The 22,086-nt window shown below is 33.6% G+C and overlaps 1 protein-coding gene and 1 long non-coding RNA gene across 3 annotated transcripts; both read left to right on the top strand.

The window, feature by feature from the left end:
* Positions 1–7,739: 7,739 nt before the first annotated feature.
* Positions 7,740–17,953, top strand: LOC117924951 (probable sucrose-phosphate synthase 1). Of its 2 annotated transcripts, XM_034843702.1 has the most exons (13): positions 7,740–8,047; positions 8,144–8,233; positions 9,900–10,141; positions 10,403–10,466; positions 10,613–11,311; positions 11,841–11,957; positions 12,241–12,372; positions 12,527–12,703; positions 15,300–15,353; positions 15,455–15,517; positions 15,629–16,564; positions 16,748–16,875; positions 17,268–17,953. In XM_034843702.1, exons 1-13 carry the CDS (start codon positions 7,865–7,867, stop codon positions 17,539–17,541), a joined length of 3,159 nt encoding a protein of 1,052 aa, XP_034699593.1. In that variant the 5' UTR covers positions 7,740–7,864; the 3' UTR covers positions 17,542–17,953. The 2 variants fall into 2 exon arrangements, with proteins under 2 accessions (XP_034699593.1, XP_034699594.1); XM_034843703.1 differs by lacking the exons at positions 7,740–8,047; positions 8,144–8,233 and adding an exon at positions 8,261–8,421.
* Positions 17,954–19,128: 1,175 nt separating this feature from the next.
* LOC117925466 lies at positions 19,129–21,640 on the top strand. Its single transcript, XR_004652981.1, has 2 exons — positions 19,129–19,444; positions 21,132–21,640. It is a non-coding gene; the product is annotated as an uncharacterized LOC117925466 (long non-coding RNA).
* The last annotated feature ends 446 nt before the right edge of the window (positions 21,641–22,086 follow it).

Here is a 22,086-nt window from a genome sequence, read left to right on the forward strand (position 1 = left end):
AATTTTGATAAGTTTGGTTTAAATATTTTTTATACTTTTATAGAATACAATAATACAAGTGATTCTATTCAATGATGCAATTGACATGCTCAATAATGAATTTATCAAAGAAAAAACGTACTTCATTTCAAATAGATTGGTGAAGCAAGTAAACACTAATTTTTCTCTTTCTTTCTTTCTCTCTCTCTCTCTCTCTCTCTATATATATATATATAGACACACACACACACATATATAATTTCATTGAATTTAAGGACATCAAGCATCATTTAGAGACTAATAATTTAAGTTGTAAGTATGTATATAATTGTAAAAAAAACATATTTTAGTTTTAAGATACTAACTATTTTATTATTATTTATATTATAATTTTGGTTTTTTTTTAAATCCTATTTATGCATTGTGTATGATGAACATTCAGATTTGTATCACTTGTGTTACACATGACTTGGGTGAATTATGAATTGTATAGAAGATTCAAGTTATAAGTTTCTTATAAGTAGATGAGCTATTTACAATTGGTTCATAGATTTAGACAATCCATTTAAGGTTTTGTGTATCTCATAATTGGAAAAATGACTTATTTTGGTCATTGATATGGGGTTCATAGACACATTGAACAAAAACTATGGTAAGTCATGATATTGACTATTTGGTAGTCATGATTTCACCAAGCTGCTATGTTGCATAAGTTCTTAACCTTGAGAGATTTTTAGTAGCTTTGACCTACGAGTTAAACCTTAAGGTGGTCATATATTTCTTATAAATTGGGTTATTGTTGATCAAGACAAGTGACAATATGTATTCTCAAGATAGATACTGTTATATCTCATGAGTTTGAGACAATGTATCTCCTTGGGTGATTCTAAGGACATGTGATAATAAAATTTGTGGTTGTAGTAATTCCTTAAATGGACTTGACATATGTTTTTAGAGAGTTAGAGTATGTTAATTGATTATATAATAGGAGGATCTGAGACTCAAGAATAATATAGATAATCTTAAGAGCTTGAAATGAGTTCATGGGAAACTTGTTTGCAATAATTAGTAGGTCACATGCCTAAGTTTTCTATATCAATCTAATATCATAGGATATTGAAATGCAATTGATTCTATGTAGTGGGATGTTAAGTTAACTTCATATTAGCCTAAGGGTTCTCTTAAGTATATTTTGATGAAAATAAATTATGGTTAGTATGTTAATGATTTAAAATCAAGATAAGTTTTAGGTATAAAACAAGAAAATAAAAAGAAAAGTCAAGTGAACCATAAAAAGATCCAAGGAAAGAAAAATCAAGGGTGCATGAAGATCATTCAAGCTTAAAAACTCAATGTAAGATGAATACTTGGGTGTACCTAGAATTTTTACATATTCATGCATCATCTTCATACTTGGTGTTTCATAAAACTATGCTTTAAAGTTCATATATTTTCTAAACTCGAGTATATTTTCAAAAACCTTAGGTAAATCAATTCAAATTTGATTTATAAAGGTATTTAAGAATGTTGTATAATTGTTAGAAGTATTTTGAATTGAAAAATATAGGTTTTGTACCTTTTTAGGTCCAATCGGTCGAGGGTGGATTAAACCAATTCAACTGGTTGGGAATTGGTCGAATTGGTAACCTTTTACCAATTGAAGTCTAGTTAAGGGGTGCAAAGAATTCTCTTTCTTTTCAAAAGGATTGTGTTCTCAGTTAAGGAAAACCTCTTCTCAGTCAAGGGTATCCTTTTCTTGATTAAGGTTCAATTGAATCCTAAAAAAGACAAACGACTACCTGTTGAGCATTAATTGTCCAACAATTAGTCAATCAATCAAACCGGAGCTCGATCGGGAAAGGTTTGTAGTTGCACTTTTTGGTATTTGAGGTTGCAAACCTATAAATAAAGGACTTCTATTAATTTATTGTTAAGAAAACACTTGCATTAAACTCTTTACTTACTTTTTTTTCTCACATTCAAAAATCTTTTTTTTTTTTTGGTGCATTAACTTTCTCAATTGTAAATTCACATTAGTGTACCTTTGTATTCATCCTAAATTCTTTGTATTTGTTTATCTATTAAGTTAGGTTGAGTGTGCTTAAACTCTCGTCTATTTGAGTAAGATTGTAGAGATTTAAGTTAGGATTGAACTTGAAAAAAGATTTGTAAAGTTTATTGGAGTTGGTGAATCTAATTGTAAAAACTTGAAAGCTTTGAATTAGTGGAACTCTCACTCAAAAGGAGCTTGAGGAGAAGAGACGTAGGCAAGATTTATTAAACCATTACAAATAGTGTTTGCATCTCTCTAACTCTATCTTTTTACGTTTATTGAAGTATTACTTGCTTAATTTAAGGAGTTCTTTGAAAAAGTTTAAAAACCTAATTCACCCTTCCTCTTGGGTGTTTTGCTTTATTTAGTTAGCCTTGTTTCACACTTTAGAATTTGATTTTGAGAAAATTAGTATTTTTTATGGGTCATAATGATCCTCATTCGAGTTCATATTCCTTGGTGGCATATTATTTTGGGGATATTTAGGTCATTTATTTATATGTGTGCATAAGTATGTTTTGGTAAACACATAAGGTTGTGTAAGAGTTTATGAATAGTCTTTTTGGATTGAGTTAATTAATTAATTAAAGCCTAATAAGACTAATTAATTAATTAAGACTTAGTGAACTAAATTCAATAATCCAAGTCCAAGCCCAAGATGAGTTCAAGTCACTTAAGCTCAAGATGGGTTTAAGTCATTTAGGCTTATAAACAAGTTTGTATAAACCCCCTTAAGGGTTTAAGACTTGTAGTTTTACCATTTCAGTCTTTAAGAGAGAGAAACCTTAACTTTTATCCCTATAGAGAGGATTCTATCATCCTTACATGTCAAGATATAGGAAAGAGAGCTATTGGGCAAAAAAATTGCAAGGTTGTTGAGATCTGTACCACCCAATTCATTGATTAGGATTGATCTGAAAACATCTAGATCCTAGTTGTTGTTTTATGAGCACCTGAATCTAAGATTCCTTTTTTAAATGTTTCCGTTGTCTAGATCTAGATCCCTATGATGATAGTAACATGCACCCCAACGAAGACAAGACTTGGAATGATGTAATTTAGAGATTTCAACACTTGTAGATATAGTAGTTGTTTTTTTGAAAGTTGATCCCCTCACTTGATAAAGAAAAATGGAGTTTTTGGTGACATAAACATAATGTTATGCTCATAAACTCATTGTAGTATTCTTATACCTTTTTTATTTTTATTTTTAAATATAATATTGTTTAATAGTTTAGTACTATAACTTATTTATGATACGATTGTATTATGCCATGAGCCTAGAGTTTGGTCGTAGTGACAAGGCCCATGCGGTAACCCTTATAGGCCTGATTAAGGGGCTCAACCTGCATGCCATACTTTTCAAAGACTATATGTTGATCGGTTTTGTCCTACCATAGACTCATCAGGGAAACAACTCCAAATCCTGACTAGTTTGTGTAGGAGTAGTCAAGTCTCATCTTCATTATTAAGTCCTTGACCAATGACAAGCTCCCCAAACTCAATTGGGTCGGCATGCCTAAACTCCAAAGAATCTTCTGCTCTAACCAGTCCCTAGAGCATGATCCCCACTTCATTTTGCTCTAACCAACCAACATATTCTTCTCGATAAGCACTTTCACTATTATCACGGACACCAAACAAACAGTATGTGTCATTCTTTCCCACCCAATCTCTTGCATGCCCTAGTGCAAGGCTTCATATTTTCGCCAAATGATGCCCTTCAAATGTTGCTTGCTCCCCATAAGCCAATAACCACCAAGGTCCGTAGTTGACACCCAATGGGCTAAAATAGATGTTTTCTCACCTTAGGAAGTGACATCCACCCGTTGTGTTATCCTAGTAACACCCTAGAAGTAGTGTTCCTAGACACAAACTTCCATCCCTAGTAGGCAACATATTGCGTGTTACTAGAACAACAAACGACACCTTTTTTATCTAGAAGCATCCATATTCCCTCATGGGTCCTTCTAAGTATAGCTTGAACACATGCCATAGTGTTCATTTGATTGCATTGTCGTAACATGAGGCTTCATAGGTTACTTGTATTGCCATTGGGGAGATAACTCTTCAGTTAAGATCGTTAGAAATGAACATCGCCATGTTTACCACTTGTCTTGCTTTGATATCACTTGTCACTGGCCTAGAGTTTTGCCATAGTGACATGGCCCATGCGACAACTCCTATAAGCCTAATCAAAGGGCTTAGCCTGGACTCCATGCTTTCCAAAGGCTCTATGTTTACTAGTTTCATCCTACTATGGACTCATAAGGGGAACTACTCTAGATTCCAACCAATTTGTATAGGAGTGACCAAACCTCCTTTTCATTATTAAGTCCTCGATTAGCAACAAACTCCCAAAACTCGATCGAGTTGGTATACCTAAACTCTGAAGAATCTTCCAACAATACCTACACACCCAATCTTTGGAGCATGATCCCCATTTCATTTTGCTCTAACTAGCCTACATATTCTTCTCGATAAGCATTTATGCTATTGTCACGGATACCAAACAAACAATCTGTGACAATTAATATTATAAGAAGATCTTGTAAGAAATCAAATACATTTACTAGAAAAATAATTCCCCTACAAACTAATAATTACTTTTTATCGAAAACATAAATCACAACATATGCATGTATTTTAATATATTTTTATCATATTTAGATCAACCATTGAGAAATTATATTTATAATTAGGGAATTTTTATTTTTCTACATTGTCAATCACAACGGTTCACTTCAACTCAAATCTTGAAGAAGTTGAGAAAAAAATATATTAAAGAATGATATACTTACCAATATTAATATTGACAATAGGTTAAACTTTATTGCAAGTGTATGTTTGTCCGACATTATTAATTTAACAAAGATTATAAAATGAAAATAAGTAACATATGTTTTTTTTGATAAAAAGACCATTATCTGAATACCTAGTCTACACTGACTTATAGGGGTCTCCATCCCTATCTATAATCTATTGAGTATTAAGCCTTAGGTTGAAATTCCAAAAGCGCAATAAGGTATTTGATATTATACAAAATTATGTATATATATATATATATGGATGAACCATATTAAAATGTAATGAATTAGGAAAAAAAAAACTACACAACTTAGAACGCCAATAAGATTCATTGCAAATAAGGCCTAATTGAAGAAGACATAAGCACCATTTGAAAATTATTACGGTTAAAGTTGTTATCTTTATGGTAGCATATCATTATTTTACCCTGTTATTATATTATTTGGATATAGTAATTAATTCACATGACTAATTATGAAGATATTTTAAATAAAATATCAATTAATCTATTCGAGTTCAAACGAACAAATTTAAAGTAAGAGAAAATTCCAAAAGGAGCATTTGAAGTTTGGGAGGCGAAGCATCTAGCATCGCACATGTGTAACCCTATTTTGGGATTCTAAAAGATTGAAGGCAAAGGTAGTAGGTGACGTGGCCCACCTTTGAGACTAGAGAATCATAGATGGGACAGATGACTATTACTAATATTTATATTTTAAATTTAATTTTATTAAAAAACAATTATTTTAAACTGGAGTGAAACTATACTTAAAAATATATCAGTGGAGTATGTCGGCTTACGTATGCCACGCGTCCACCAATCTTCTGGTTTTTCAGTCCACCTGGCCATCTCTGCATGTGCAGTTGCCTTCCCAAATATTTTCTCAATCCTTTTCTTTATTTTATCGATTAACCAAAAAAGGAAAAAAAAATTTAAGCAAAAGAGTGGACGACAAAAAGCCAAACTATCGAATAGAATGGAGCGTGTTTGAAACCTTGAATAGAGGTTGGTTTTTTTTTTTTTTTAAAGAGTAAAAAAATAATTTTTTTTTTTTTTTTGGATTTGGAAATATATGGATATTTTTTTTTATAGAAAATAAATATTTTCTAAGAATATAATGATTTAATTTTTTTAGAATAATTTTAAAAATAATTATATAAATACCAAAAATGATTGAAATAAAATGTTATTTACAAAAGTTATTTTTAAAAAATATTTAAAAATATAAACCGGAAACATTTTTACTTCTCAATGGAATCTTGTTTTAAAAAATCTTAGAAATATTTTTTTAAAGAAAATGCTCTTAAAAATATTATTTTAATAAAAATTAATTGATTAAAAGGAATAAAATATTTTTTATATTAGTGAATTTAACTTTTTACATATTTTTACTTAAAAAAACCTATTTTTAATATAAATTTTTTTTTTCATTTTAAATATTTATATGCAATTTAAAGAAAAAATTATTATTTTTTTAAATATAATACTTTTATCAAAATAAGGTTGAAAAACAATAAAAGGTTAAAATTTCAAATATGAGTTTTCAATTACCCTAACGATTTTTGTTACGTTTTGAAAAAGAAAAAATATGATTTTTTTTTAATAATTTAAATTTTAAGGAAGGAAAAAAAATAAAAATAAAAATAGTTTTAACTAAAATAAGCGTTTTCACTTTTAAAATTTACTAGTATTATATTTAAAGTATAAAATTTTTGAATGATTTTTGTTATATTTTATCTTATTTAACTTTTGGTGATGGATAAATCAAAGAATTTAAAAGTTCAAGCCGAATAGAGGGGCTTATTATGAAAATAAATGATCACACAAGTTGACCTGATTTGAAATTTTAGCTTTTGATAGGGTTCAAAATCAATAATATAAATTTAAAGGGGCTTAATATTTATTATTGTATAGATATCCCACGAACGTTAGCATTTTCCTTTAAATGTTAAAAGGGTACTTTTGTCATAATATGAATAATTACCCCTCCGAAGGCATATTATTGGCATTATTCTCCTAATTGCTTCTTTCATGATTAAAACCATATACGCCATGTCCACTCTCGAAAGTACGTAATCATGCTTACTCTCCAGATCTGGTAAACACGCGTCTCCCTAAAATTGTACTGACGCACTCACCGGTCCGCGTGGCGTTGAGTTGGCGCCGGAAAGCGCGTGTAAAGGTTTTAACTATATCCGAGAGTGAATGTAGCTTCTCGAGATTAAGGGGGAGCGTATCTCTCACGGGATTTCGCAGTTACGTGACAATAAAACCCCGTTCCAATTTCTAGTACACAGTTGGCCATAGCTTGCGTACGAGAAAGAGAAATGTGAATTTATTTATCGTTTTAGACGACACTGATTACGGTATTAAATTAAAAATAATTTAAATGTTAATATTATAATAGAAAAAAACCGAGAGATCCTTACTTCTAATTTTTTATTATTTTACTTTATAATTATATGATAATGAGTTAATTCCGTCCACCTCCCTTCAAATCAATTGATTTAAAAATTTATTAAGTTTTTTTTTTATTTTAAATTAAAAAAATAAATAAAAATAATAAATAAAAAAAGTAAAAGAGATATTTGATAAAATTTTATATCAATGTACATTAGATGTATTAAGTTAGAATCTCGAAAGAGACAAAATTTATTAAAAATTAATGAAATTAGGTAAGAATTTTTTTATATAATATTAATTATATATATATAGCATGAGTAATTATTTTTCAATTTAAATAATTTTAAATTAAAGAATTTGTTAAAGAATATAGCATAATGTGTAATTGTTGAGAAAAAAAAAAAAGAAAAAAAATTCCAGTCAATAAATACAGTTTGAAGTGGTAAGGGGGAGATGCTTTTACCGTTTCGCGTCGGTTCTTGAATATAAATTGACGCAAATCTCACTCTCCTCTCACCGCTGTCTCTCTACGGTTCGCTCATCGTCTCGGCAGACACCGAGACAACAGTATTCTCTTTTTCTCTAGAAACTTGGAAGCTGTGGTCTGATACAGAGTGTTAATGGCGGGAAACGACTGGATTAACAGTTACTTGGAGGCGATTCTGGATGTGGGACCTGGACTTGATGATGCCAAAACGTCTCTGCTGCTGAGGGAGAGAGGGAGATTCAGTCCCACTCGCTACTTCGTTGAGCAGGTCATTACTGGCTTCGATGAGACTGATCTTCATCGCTCATGGGTTCGGGTAATCTTCTTTGTACTCTGCTATCTTTCTTTCTATATGGGTGTGCGCCTGTTTGATTGTATCTGAAAGCTTGTGTTTGGGTCTCTGAAAATCCAGGCGGCGGCGACGAGGAGTCCGCAGGAGAGGAATACGAGATTGGAGAATATGTGTTGGAGGATTTGGAACCTGGCTCGACAGAAGAAGCAGGTTTTTTCGTTTTTGATTTTTAATTTGATATATATATTGGTTTATTGATGTTTTGTTTCGATTACACCCTGTTTGGTTGGTGAGAGATCGGAGTAGAAGGGATGGAGGAAATTGAATCATACGGGTCTGTTGGGTTGGTTTCCCGGAAATGAAAATTAAACTCAACTGAGCTAAATGGCTGAACAAGGGTCAGTTGATCAGGGGCTTCTGTTAATTTCATGTGTTTTTCTCGGTAGCCAAAAGCAATGTCATTTTTTCAAACTCTGTCTTCTTTTGAATGCCGGCTCTAAATTTTGGATTTTGAAAGTAATTTGCTAATTAAAGTAGGAAGAAAAAGGTTTTTTTTTTTTTTTTAAATTTATTTATTTTTGGGGATGGGATAAAGTGGTTCATGTGGATGTGTGATATGGTGTTATCATATAAAATTAGGACTATTTGATTGACTATGGGTGGATTTGGGTATGGTTGTTTACTGGGTTTCATTTGCGATAATAATTTCAAGTGACATTACCGATGGATGGGCTAATTGCAAATCGCCCAATTCAGAACCATAGGGATTCACGAGGGACATTGAATAAAAACCTGAGCTTATTTCTTTACCAAGTTTGAATTATTATTATTTATTTGTAATTTATTTATTTATTTTTATATCTAGATTTGTTTGGGCTTCTTCATCTTTCTAGACTGGGGTTGGTTGTGCAAGAATACCAGAAATTGCTTTTAGATTTGTTTGATTGTCAAGTGGTTCTTACTTTAATTCTACATCTGCTAGATGTACTTATAACAATGTTAGTCTTCTGACCTGGATACAATCTCTTTCTCTCTCTCCTTATTTTCTTTTTCTTTTTTTTTTAATGGTTTATGGACAACCTGCTAGGACCTGTTTGGTAATGTAGAAAGGACAGGTAAAGAGATTGATAATTTCATTAGGTTATGTTTGGTTCCTGGAAAATTTCAGGGAAAATGCAAGGGAAAGAAAATACAAAGGAAAAGTAAAAGGAAAGAAAAAATGAAGGAAAATAAAAGATAGATTAAAAGTTAATAAATTATTTTTATTTGCTACTTCAAACTTATTTTACTTATTTTAACTCATTAATATAAATATTAAATAATTTAAAAATACATAAGTTTTTAAATAGTTTTAATTATGTTTGATATTTTTCATAGGACAACCAAACATGAAAAAATAATTTTCCTTTGCATTTTTTTTATTTCCTTAGTTTTTTTCCGGGAACCAAACATAACCTTAATATTTGGGATCTGGGAAAATGAAAACCTCAATTCAACTATACCTGATCGAATTATTTGGATTGGTTGAGCTAAGAGCTTTTATTTATTATTATTTTAATTTTGAATTTTGACTTCCTTGTTCCCATCATATTTAGAGCTAAAGCAACTGGAAAATTTTAGTTTCAAAAACTTCCTAATCCCACTTGCTTTACTGGCAATAAAAACTAGACTGCTTATATCTTCAAACTTTGTCAATGTTTCTTTTACACCTAATTGCTAGCAGTTGATGTTGTAGATTTGCTAAAAGTAATATCTTTAATTCGACTTGTATTAAATTCTTTATGATACCGCATTCTGGACATATTTCCCACAAATTGGAGCTAATTTGTGAGTATTGAATTCCATTGACTTCTTATTGTTGCCTTCTCTTTTACAGCTTGAGGGAGAGGAGGCCCAGCGGATAGCTAAACGTCGTCTTGAGCGTGACAGAGGCCGCAGAGAAGCAATTGCTGATATGTCTGAAGACTTATCAGAGGGAGAAAAAGGAGATACTGTCAGTGATATTTCAGCTCATGGTGATAGCATCAGAGGAAGAATGCCTAGAATCAGTTCTGTTGATGCGATGGAGACATGGGTTAGTTATCAGAAAGGAAAAAAGCTGTACATTGTATTAATAAGGTATGAACTGAACTTTAGTGCTCTAATTGGCACATGTGATCATAAGAAGACTATGAAATGATCACGTGTGCTTTCAATTTTAACAGGAACATTATAATTGTCCAAATGCTGATGACTAACTGCTGAAAGGAAACATCTTGGGAAATTGAATGTCCTAAAAATTTATATTTATCTATTTGCTAATGTTAACAAGTAAAGATTATGATCTTTCTGCAATGCATGATGATGTAGAATTACTTTTAACGATTAGTATGTATGCAGCCTTCATGGTCTAATACGGGGTGAAAATATGGAGCTTGGCCGTGATTCTGATACTGGTGGTCAGGTAACTTTTGGTTGTTGAAGCTTTTTGTTAGATGTTGGCAATGTAGTTTTACTCCCAAATAATGAATACTGATCATCTAACAAAGCGACTAGTTATCTAATTCTTTACAAAAAGACCTAAATTATCTTCATTTTTTCCCTTTCTAGGTTAAGTATGTTGTTGAGCTCGCAAGGGCTTTGGGCTCAATGCCTGGAGTTTACCGGGTTGATTTGCTAACTAGACAAGTATCATCTCCAGAAGTAGATTGGAGTTATGGTGAACCTACAGAGATGCTAACTCCACTGAATTCCGAAAGTTTCATGGAAGATATGGGGGAGAGTAGTGGTTCTTATATCATCCGTATACCATTTGGTCCAAAAGATAAATACGTTGAGAAAGAACTTCTATGGCCGTACATCCCTGAATTTGTTGATGGCGCACTTAATCACATAATACAGATGTCTAAAGTTCTTGGTGAGCAAATTGGTGATGGGCAACCGGTCTGGCCTGTTGCCATCCATGGACATTATGCAGATGCAGGTGACTCTGCTGCTCTTCTATCTGGCGCTTTAAATGTCCCGATGCTTTTCACCGGTCATTCACTTGGCCGAGATAAGTTAGAACAACTTCTGAAACAAGGTCGAATTTCAAGGGATGAAATAAATACAACATACAAAATAATGCGTCGGATAGAGGCCGAGGAGTTGGCCCTGGATGCTTCTGAAATAGTTATAACCAGCACTAGACAGGAGATAGAGCAGCAATGGCGCCTGTATGATGGTTTTGATCCAATACTAGAGCGTAAACTCCGAGCAAGGATCAGACGTAATGTGAGCTGTTATGGCAGGTTCATGCCTCGCATGGTTGTAAGTACTATGACATTCTTGGTTTTCTTGCAGAAGCTTAATTTGCTTCTTTTGTTTAACCTGACTTAACCTACCTTGTCCTAAAGCTTGGTTGTGGTTCATGAGCTTAGGGTCCTAAGTGTTGTTTGAGTTGAAGGTTTAATTATGAGATTCCTGGGCCGCAATGAATTCTAAATGAAAGTTTTCTTGAACACATTGTGTAGTTGTCACGTTAATTAAGTAGTCTATTTTACTTAAAAACTATTCTAGTGCTTCAGGTCATAAAAAAGATATATTATTAGTCTAATTTGAATAAGCTTGAACTGGAAAGAATCTGTTAAGTCTAGGCTGATTTCTTATTTCATGTCTCTTCACAAGCATAGGTTTGAGGTGAGCCCTGAAACTCTTGGACTTATTAAATTGATTTATAGCTTCAATGATGTAATTCAGATCTAAAGTAATGTTTCAGATTTACAAATTTGTTGCTCCTTGTTATGTCATGTTATATTTGTTCACAAAAAACATCTTGAAATGTTATCGCTCTTTGCAGATAATTCCTCCTGGGATGGAATTCCATCATATTATTCCACATGATGGTGATATGGATGGTGAAACTGAAGGAAATGAAGACCATCCTCGTACTCCTGACCCGGTTATTTGGTCCGAGGTTATAGTTATTCATTAGACCTTTACTATTATTTTACTTTGCATTAGTTTTTCCACTGTTTTATCTTTCACACTGGCAGTCCAATCCCACTGAGCAATGGTTGTGGTAGTTAGAGAGCTGATGTGAAATATATGGTCAAACTTCCTAGATTATCTTCCAAATTAGGTTGTTTTGATTGTTTTGTGCTTTAGATAAAATTCTGACCTGGATCTTTTCTTTTCTGTCATTTTTAGTGCTGTTTTAGAATTGATGCCAATTCCTTAACTTACTTGGTATTTTGTAGATAATGCGCTTCTTTACCAATCCACGCAAGCCTATGATACTCGCCCTTGCTAGACCAGATCCTAAAAAGAACATCACAACTTTGGTCAAAGCCTTCGGAGAATGTCGTCCATTGAGAGAGCTTGCTAATCTTGTAGGTCTTAGCCTCCTAATGATACTTATTTGGTCAATACATCATATTGATATTGTAGATAAGCTAAATTGGCTTTGCAGCAAAGTCTTTTTATGTGTACTTAAAAATTTATTCTGTGCTCTTTTTTTGTCTTATTTATTTAGTTTTTTTGCAGACATTAATTATGGGTAACCGAGATGGTATTGATGAAATGTCCAGCACAAGTGCTTCTGTTCTTCTTTCAATACTTAAGCTGATTGACAAATATGATCTTTATGGTCAAGTGGCATACCCTAAACACCACAAACAGTCCGATGTTCCCGACATTTATCGTCTAGCTGCAAAGACAAAGGTAGACCTTGTACTTTATTTATAAGATTAAGTAATTTTAAATAGGAAAGATAATATGTGATAATTGTTGTATTATAGATTGTCCAGTTCTATTCTCATGCGTGCTCTACTTTCAGATTACTATTTTCTAGACAAACCAGTGACTTGACTTTGTATTGTAGTTTACTTGTTTATTTCTTCCACTGCACTCATTTCTTCTTTCCATATATTATTTTGATAATCATAAACCTATGCATTAGCTAAATATGATTGTTGTCATGGGAAAATTAATGCAAGGGATGAGTTATTCAGACAGCCAACAACTTGGAATTTGCAATACCCTTGAAAAACAAGTAGAAGTCCAAAAATGATTATATTCATCACCCTTTCAGGTCTCCACTAGTGTTCAATATTCTAGTTATTGAACAAGTAGGTCTCGCTTTTTGGTTGAGAATAGAAGAAGGGTTAAATTCTGGAAAGACTTGTGGTGTGAGGATCAAACATTGGAAGAAGCCTTCCCAAACTTAATTCTCTTTTGCTACTAACAAAGATGGTGGATGAGTGGTAGAGACTTGGGAGGAGGTTGGGGTAGGGGATAGTTGGAGCCCCTGTTTTCAAGGCAGTTTAATACTTGGAAGCTTGTTGAAGTGGAGATTTTGTTTTGGAAATTACAATAATTGGTAGTTAAAAGGGGAAGTGGAGGACAAACTGAGATAGAATGAATCCAAGAACGACAAGTTTTTAGTTAGATCTCTTTATTTTTTCTTTTCTGGGGAATATAAAGAGCCTTTTTTGGCTAGTATAGTGTGGAGAATTTGGGCACTAGTGAAAGTCAGTTTCTTTGCTTGGTAAGCGTCTTGGGTAGAATTCTAACTCTTAACCACTGCAAAAGGAGGGTTGGAATCTCTTGAATAGGTGTTACTTGTGCAAAGGTGAGAAGGAAATGACATATCACTTGCTTTTGCATTGTTCCAAAGCAAGAATGGTGTTGCACTTGATTTACTCTCCTTTTGGAGTGGAGTGGGTTATGCATTCTTCAGTTAGAGGGGACCTGTTGGATTGGCATGAATCTTTCATGGGTAAAAAACGGAAAAAAGCGTGGAGGGCCACTCCCTTGTGCATATTGTGGACTCCTTGATAGGAAAGGAACAAGAGGGCTTTTAATAATGTTGAGTAGTCTGACCAAGTAATCAAATCCACTTTTACGTATACTTTTGTGAATTGGGGTTAGGGTGTATATAGAGGACTACACATTGTCTATGTTAGATTTTGTAGATTGGTTGAGCTTAAAGTTAGGAGAAAGTTTTTTAGTTCCTTTATACATATACTAGGCATTGTTTGTTTACTTCGTGTGAACTATGCTATGCCTCCACTTAGGCGCTTCTAATATATGCTCTCTTTTGCCTATCAAAAAAAAATATTCTAGTTATTAGTAGATTAACAACTTACAGTGCTTCTCAAAAAAAAGGGGGAGGTGAATCAATCCAACACAGAGTTGGATGCAACTCAAAGGATACAGTAATTTTGATGATTTTTTTCGCATTCCCATCATATTTTTAGTAGTAATTTTTGAATTGTAGAACTTTTGGTTTGTCATCTTTCAATTATTAATGCTATTTTCTAGGAAACTCTGATTTACATCCAAAAAGTGGGTTTACTCTTGTTTTATGCCTCTACAAGTCTGTTCTAATCCATAATTTTCCTTTTTCAATTTCATAGTGTAACTAGTTGATGGCACAAGTCATTTTATATGGCTTTGGTGGCGCCGTGGCGGAGCCAAGAATTTCATTTGTGTTGTGGGGGGGGAGGATTTAGGGTGCAGTGGGCAAGAAAGAATGAAATAACTCAAGTTTGCCAACTGGTGAAGGAGGTTTTTTTCCCTACCATGGTTAATGAAGGTGGAGGATGTGTTAAGAAATTCGAGACTACTATAATTGAGGTGGTGTTAGAGGTTTTACTCTTTATCGTTTGTATTCCTATTAATGTACGGATTTACTCTAACTGAGGTGTTGGGAAAGGTTTTGAGCTATCTTCAGTTGGAGGTTCTATAAATGTTTTAGCCTCCATTTTGTGCCATTGCCATTATTCTGAAAACCATATATTTTAAGTCAAGCAATTCATCTTGTGGGCTTGATGTGGTCTTCAAAGTTAGACAAATGTGGTAAACTTGCCTCAAAACTGGTTTGTGAAATTTCATTTCTTCTAACAAGAAGCTTCCATAACTACTCAGAACTTTTAGGGATGTCCAAGGAAGATAACAGAGGCTATTGCCTTCAACCCCTTCTACTTTTTCTGTTTAGGGTTTATATTTTATTTTCTTGTTTTAATTTTTACTTATTTTATTATGGCATTGTTTCATGAAGTATTTATCTATTTAGCAATTTTTTATAACATTAAGTTATTATTATTAAATGAACATTTTGTGCATTTTTCATTCAATTATTCTATAAAGAAGATTAAGTCATATTTTCTGCCGACTTATTGAAGCATGTAACCTACTGAAATTTGCCAATATACTCAATCTGACAATTTCTTTTGCCATCCATTTATGCATGCTAATTTTTTGCCCCCCTCCCCCCCCAAGTTTAGTCCTATTTTCTAATTCAGTTTCTTTTCAGGGTGTTTTCATTAATCCTGCTTTCATCGAACCATTTGGTCTTACCCTAATTGAGGTGCTCTTCTTTTTATACTCATGAAGTTTCTAAAGTGTATTTTGATTCTTAATACTTATATAACACCTTCCTTTTTTTTCTTTTTTTTTCTAATTCAAAAGGCTGCAGCATATGGTTTGCCTATTGTTGCCACCAGAAATGGAGGTCCTGTTGATATACATCGGGTATTTCTACTAAATTTTCATATCATATATGTGTAGAATATCATATGCAATTTGTATAGAGTTGTTCTTCACTGCTGCAGTTTAAGGAAACTCATTGCAATATTGTTGCAGGTACTTGACAATGGCCTTCTTGTTGATCCCCATGATCAGCAGTCTATTGCCGATGCTCTTCTAAAGCTTGTAGCAGATAAGCAGCTTTGGGCAAAATGTCGACAGAATGGGTTGAAAAATATTCATCTCTTCTCATGGCCAGAGCATTGCAAGACTTATCTAACTAAAATAGCCAGTTGCAAACCAAGGCATCCACAGTGGCAAAGAACTGATGATGGAACTGAAAATTCAGATACAGATTCACCAGGAGATTCCTTGAGAGATATACAGGATATATCTTTAAACCTAAAGTTTTCATTGGATGGAGACAAGAATGAAGCTAGTGGAAATCCCGAAAATTCTGATGAGAATGCTGTTGATGGGAAGAGTAAGTTAGAGAATGCTGTTTTGACATGGTCGAAGGGTTTTGTAAGAGATACACGGAAAGCTGGGTTCACGGAGAAGTCGGATCAGAATACCGGCACTGGAAAGTTCCCAGCTTTGAGGAGGAGGAAACATATTTTTGTCATTGCGGTGGATTGTGATACCAATACAGATACTCTTGAAACTGCTGGAAAGATACTCGAGGCATTTGGAAAAGAAAAGACTGAAGGCTCTGTAGGGTTTATACTCTCAACATCAATGTCCATATCCGAAGTTCACTCTTTTCTAGTCTCAGGGGGGCTGAGTCCTTCTGATTTTGATGCTTTTGTCTGCAATAGTGGAAGTGATCTATATTATTCATCTCTTACTTCGGAGGAGAGCCCTTTTGTGCTTGACTTATATTATCATTCACACATCGAATACCGTTGGGGCGGAGAAGGGTTGAGAAAGTCGTTGGTTCGTTGGACAGCTTCAATTAATGATAAAATGGCTGACAATGAACGGATTATTGTTGAAAATGAGCAAGTTTTAACTGAATATTGCTATGCTTTTAAAGTTCAGAAGCCAGGAATGGTAAATTATTTTCTTTTATTTCTGTATTTCTGAATAAATAAAATATCTGATTTTTTTAATAGTTTCCTGTCATTTTTCAAATTCAGGACTTCTTGCATATATCATTTCCAATTACATCAATTTCCCTTTTACATTTAGCGGGATAATAAAAAATTTTCTGGCCTCTGGGTGTTGTCTTCGCAGGTACCTCCTGTCAAGGAGCTCCGGAAGTTGACGAGAATTCATGCTCTTCGTTGCCATGTTATTTATTGTCAAAATGGGACAAAGCTGAATGTAATTCCCATAATGGCGTCTCGTTCCCAAGCCCTCAGGTATAGTCCTTGTTCAATCCTACTTCATTTCATAATGATTTTTATCCAAACTATTTGCTTAATTTCATGAAGTATTTTTCTTGTTTAGTGTATGATTGCGGTTAGCTAAGCATCATAACCATTTCCTTTGAAGCCTTCACTAATTTAGTACCTCTTACATTTGTGGTTGAGGAACAGTGAAATTTAATAGTGAACTCATAATTCTCCTAATTTACTAACCTATCTACGATTGAATTGATGGGACCATTGCAGCTATTGCTTTGGGTTTTGTTAGAGCATATTTGGATATTGAACTTGACCGTCTGCTTGGAGCTTATGTTTATATGATGTATTTGGATATTTTGGAATATTGATTTATTAAGATTGAATCACATAAAACTCCTTCCCTTCAGGTATTTGTACGTCCGTTGGGGTGTGGACTTGTCCAATATAGTGGTTTTTGTGGGAGAGAGCGGGGACACCGATTATGAAGGATTGCTTGGTGGGGTGCACAAAACTGTAATTTTGAAGGGAGTTTGTGCAAGCAATCAACTCCATGCAAACCGAACCTACCCTCTTACTGATGTGGTGCCATTTGACAGCCCCAACATTGTTCAAATGACTGAAGATTGCAGTGGCTCAGACATCAGGAGTTCCTTAGAGAAAGTAGGGGTCCTCAAGGGCTAGAAACTCAAAGCCTTGGGAGATTACAATTATAAGGTCTTGGGGAGATAATACTTACATGGAGCTCTGTCTTTATATCTATCTGGTCTTTCCTCTTCATGCTGCCTTCAAATCTGCAACTCAATGAAGAGCCATCTCTTCGTTGTGGTACCATTTCCTCCTGAATTATGAATCATGATTTTGGTATATATTCTTTTGGGTTTTCCCTTAAAAAATCGTCCTCTGTCTGGCCCTTGGCCAATGTTTCTCAGAGTCCAACTTCTGTTGTAGCTGTACAGCTTATGTGCTCATGGGGCCTGGGCTTTTGCTGTGGCCCTTGGTCGTGCCCTTTTCCCTCTCTTGTAAAACAAGGTTTTGTGTTGTTTTCTGTAATAAAAGAAAAGGTGGCAGGAAGCTATTTTCTTGGTTGGTTGTACTGACCACTGAGTAATGGTGGCAAGAAATTTCAACAAGCATGTTGGGTAGCAGCACAGGTCTCATAAACAGACCCTAATGTTATTTATATATTTTTAAATTATTTAATCTTATATGAATGATGAAAAATAAATGAAACGTGTTTAAGGTAGTAAATAAAAATAATTTATTAATTTTAAATTTATTTTTATTTTTCTTCATTTTTTTTTGCTTCTATTTTTTCTTGGTGAATCAAATTTAGTGTAAAAGAAATGTATAATGTCTAAAAAAATTATGGAAATTTCTAAGAACTTTCGGAAAAAAGAAATTTGGAAATTTCTAAAAATTGAATCAGATGAAAGGGTTAGCTATGGAAAAAAATTAGACTAATTATAACATAATAGAATGATTTCATTGTTTTGCATTCTTTATATTTCATTTGTTTATAACCTTATGTCATATATTTGTATCATTACTTAACGGTTTACATTTTATTATACAATTTCAATAGTGAAGGTTGCATTCCATAGTTGACATTGCTAGTTCTATAAGTATTGAATCAATATCCTAATATTTTCTTAGAAATATTTTTAAAATAATAACTTACGGGAATTTCTCGAATTTCACTAATGATTTACTCGAAAAATTTCACCAATGATTTATTGATAGTACGTAAATGTAATTCCTTGTTAAAACAACTAGGAAAGTTCCACCGTACCACTTAGGTACCTACCAAAAAAATGGTTTTGGCCATTGGATGAAGATGGTTCAATCTGGACTGTCCAACTGGCTTATGTATTTTAAAAAACTTTTAAAAAATATATAAAAAAAAAGTAGGTTGTCGATCACCTTGATTTCCCGTTTCTATCTTACTTAATCTTCAAATTTGATTCATCAGAATACATTTTATATATTTTGTAATATGGTAGTTGAAATTATTTAATTTTCATATTAAATTATTATCTCTTTTTGTATATATGAATAATGAAAGCATAGGGTAGTTGGTAGGTTTTTCTTTTTTTGGATAAGAGTTAGGTAATTCATTAAATAACAAATTATATTTGATATTTAATAATAAATTATAAAAAAATTGTAATATATAGATATGTGTGAAATGGACCTGATTATTTCTCACATTTACACATATCATTTTATTTTATTATTGGGGTCAAATGTAAGAGTGGCACCAAAGAACAACCCAAACAACTGTTGATACTTCCTCGAGGTCGGTATTATTTTTGGCAACTACATTTAGATAACGATGAATGAAAAGTTAATTTAATTTTCTCGAATTTTTATTTATTTATTTTTAAAGCTGGGTAATTATTTTTTTTAAAAATTGTCATTGAACGCCACAGCCGGCGATTGAGCTGCCATGGCCAAAACTCCTGCGTAACCCTAAAGCTTTCTCAGTCTTCGTTCTTTCTCTCTATTTCCCTGTACTCCTGCCCTTTCTCTCTCTAAAGCTATGTCACCTGCGGCTACGAATCCCAAAGCCGGATGGGAAGTTCCGGTGAGTCCATGATGGAGATTGTTTTTTGGTTTTGCAAAAAGTTCTTCATGTTTGATGGTGTGATGGAAGGTTGATATGGAAAATTGGGACTGTTTGATTGGTTTTTGGCGAATTTTTGGATACTGTTGTTAAATTGGGTTTCATTTGTATTGATCATTTGAAGTTACAATAGCGATGAATGTGATAATTCTGAACTCCCAAATCACAATTTTAACATCCAAATGCTCTTACAAATAATAGAGAAAATAAATAATTTAGATGTTTATCGTTAACTTAACTATTAGTATTTATCTATTTATTATATATTAGTTTGAATTATAGTAGAACTCTCTATCAGAGCCTGAATCCTAAACCATAGTTTCAACTTGGAGCAAATTTAGGGTGCAAGGCTTAAGATCTGCATGCCTCCTCCTACCGCAAATGGTAATGACCTTGTTATGCCTATATATTGTCAATGCCTTCTTCCTTATGGTCTCCAATGTAATATCCTAGTTTCAATGCCTCTTATCTTACCGTCTCCAATGTAATATTTTGATTTTAATACCTCTTTGCTGCCAAGAGCTCCAAATTTTTTTGGTTCAAACCTACCAGAATTTTCTTCTCCCTTGCTTCCTACCAGTATTGGTCCCTTTAATTTAACATATACTTCTTCATTACCTTCAACTCTACCTAGCTCTTTCTTTCTTTCTAAAAGCTTCTTTAAAGATTTGATTGCTTTCTTACATGTCTTGGGAAAATAATCATGCTCATGTTCCTTTACCTCTACTTAAGATCTACCTTATACTTTGCCTTCTCCTTTACCTCCTATATCATCTATTGTATTAGCTTCTCAGACATTGTCTAGTTTGATGTCAAATAAGGCTCCTAATCCTACTCTTCCTTCAACAAATTTTATTTCTACAAGTCCCTCAAAGTTTTTGGAAATGCGGCTTAGGAAGATCCCACTACTCTTACCTAATCTTTTAACCACTACTCTTACCTAATCTTTCAACCACCAAATTGAATCCACTCGTTGCCTGGACCCGCCCCCTAGACCCAGGGAGACCGCACTCCACAGACCCAGGGAGACCGCAGTCCACAGACCCAAGGAGACCGCACTCCATAGACCCAGGGAGACCGCACTCCACAAACCCATGGAGATCGCACTCCATAGACCCAGGAGACCACACTCCACAAACCCAGGAAGACTGCACTCCACAGAACCAAGGAGACGGAGACCGCTCTCCACAGAAGCCCGAATACTGAATACTACACCGTCTATTTTTTTTTTTTTTCTCTCAAGACCAAAATTGGACTCTTCTCCTGGAGCTCCATCTTGTCGGGGCATAATAGAGAAAATAAATAATTTAAATGTTTATCCTTAATTTAACTATTTGTTTTTGAATTAGAATAGAATATAACATTTGAATTAGAGTAAGAGATAGAGTTTGAATTATAGTAGAACTTAAATATATTTGTATATAAATATCTATGCCATTCTCTCTTTATACCAAATTTATGGCATATTTTCTCTATACCAAATTTATTCTTTATCGCTTGGGGGATTCTTGCTTTGAAGAACAAGAAAAAAAATTCTATTTGGTTTCACCCGTAGTTGAAAGTTGATAATTGAATACATCTAGTGCCAAAAGTTTTGTCTAGTTGCTTATAGAGAGCCCTGAATAAGCTTCATTTTTTCTCCCTGTAGTTTAAGTATGTTGTGGAGCTTGCAAGAGGCTCGGTGCCTGGAGTGCATCATGTCTATTTGCTAGCCAGACAAGTATTGTCACTGGATGTAGATTGGAGTTATGTTGAATCCACAGATATGCTGGCTTTTGAAAATTCAGTGGATCCATGCATGATATGAGGAAAGTAGGGGTTCATATGTCATCTGTAAACAATTTGGTCTAAAAGATAAATATATTCAGAAAGAACATCACCACATTGGTTAAAGCATTTCAGGAATGTTGGCGATTAAGAGAACCTGCTGACCTTGTATGATTCTCCCAATAACATTTGATTGGTGAGCAGATTTTGCTGATTGTGCTAACCAGCTGAATTAGCTTTGCTAGTAAGGTAGTTTTATATGTGCTCCTTTTGTTCGTATTTTGCAGACGGTACTTAGGGGTAGCCTCAAAGGTATTGATGAAATGTCAAGCACGAAAGCACCTGTACTTCTCTCAATACTTAAGTTGATTAACAAATATCATATTTATAGTCAAGTGGTATATTCTAAGCAATGCAAACAGTCTGATGTTTGCACTGTGCATTGTGCATTTGGATGCTTGCTTTTAAGCGGCCATGTGGGTGACTTTGCTGTCTATTGCACTTTACTGGGTTATCTCTTCCACAACAATTTTCATTTCTTTCTACTTTATTGTTTTGATAACTGTAAACTGATTTATTAAGGAAATGACACTATGACCTTTCTCTAGAGTTTAGTGTTATAGTTTGTGCTTGCATAATATGACACAACCCAAATTCCGGGCGACCCAAAATTTGGCCCATGACCCCAGATCAAAGGTTTGACCTTATGGGTTCCTCCTACACCACACTGACAGTCAACCAAAACACTCTGAATTTTTTTTTTCTACACATACATCACACTAGAGTTCTCCCCAACTGACAATATACCAAACAATACTCAAAAGCAACAAGATTTA

Source organism: Vitis riparia, chromosome 11, assembly GCF_004353265.1.
Source record: "Vitis riparia cultivar Riparia Gloire de Montpellier isolate 1030 chromosome 11, EGFV_Vit.rip_1.0, whole genome shotgun sequence".
Lineage (NCBI taxonomy): Eukaryota > Viridiplantae > Streptophyta > Magnoliopsida > Vitales > Vitaceae > Vitis > Vitis riparia.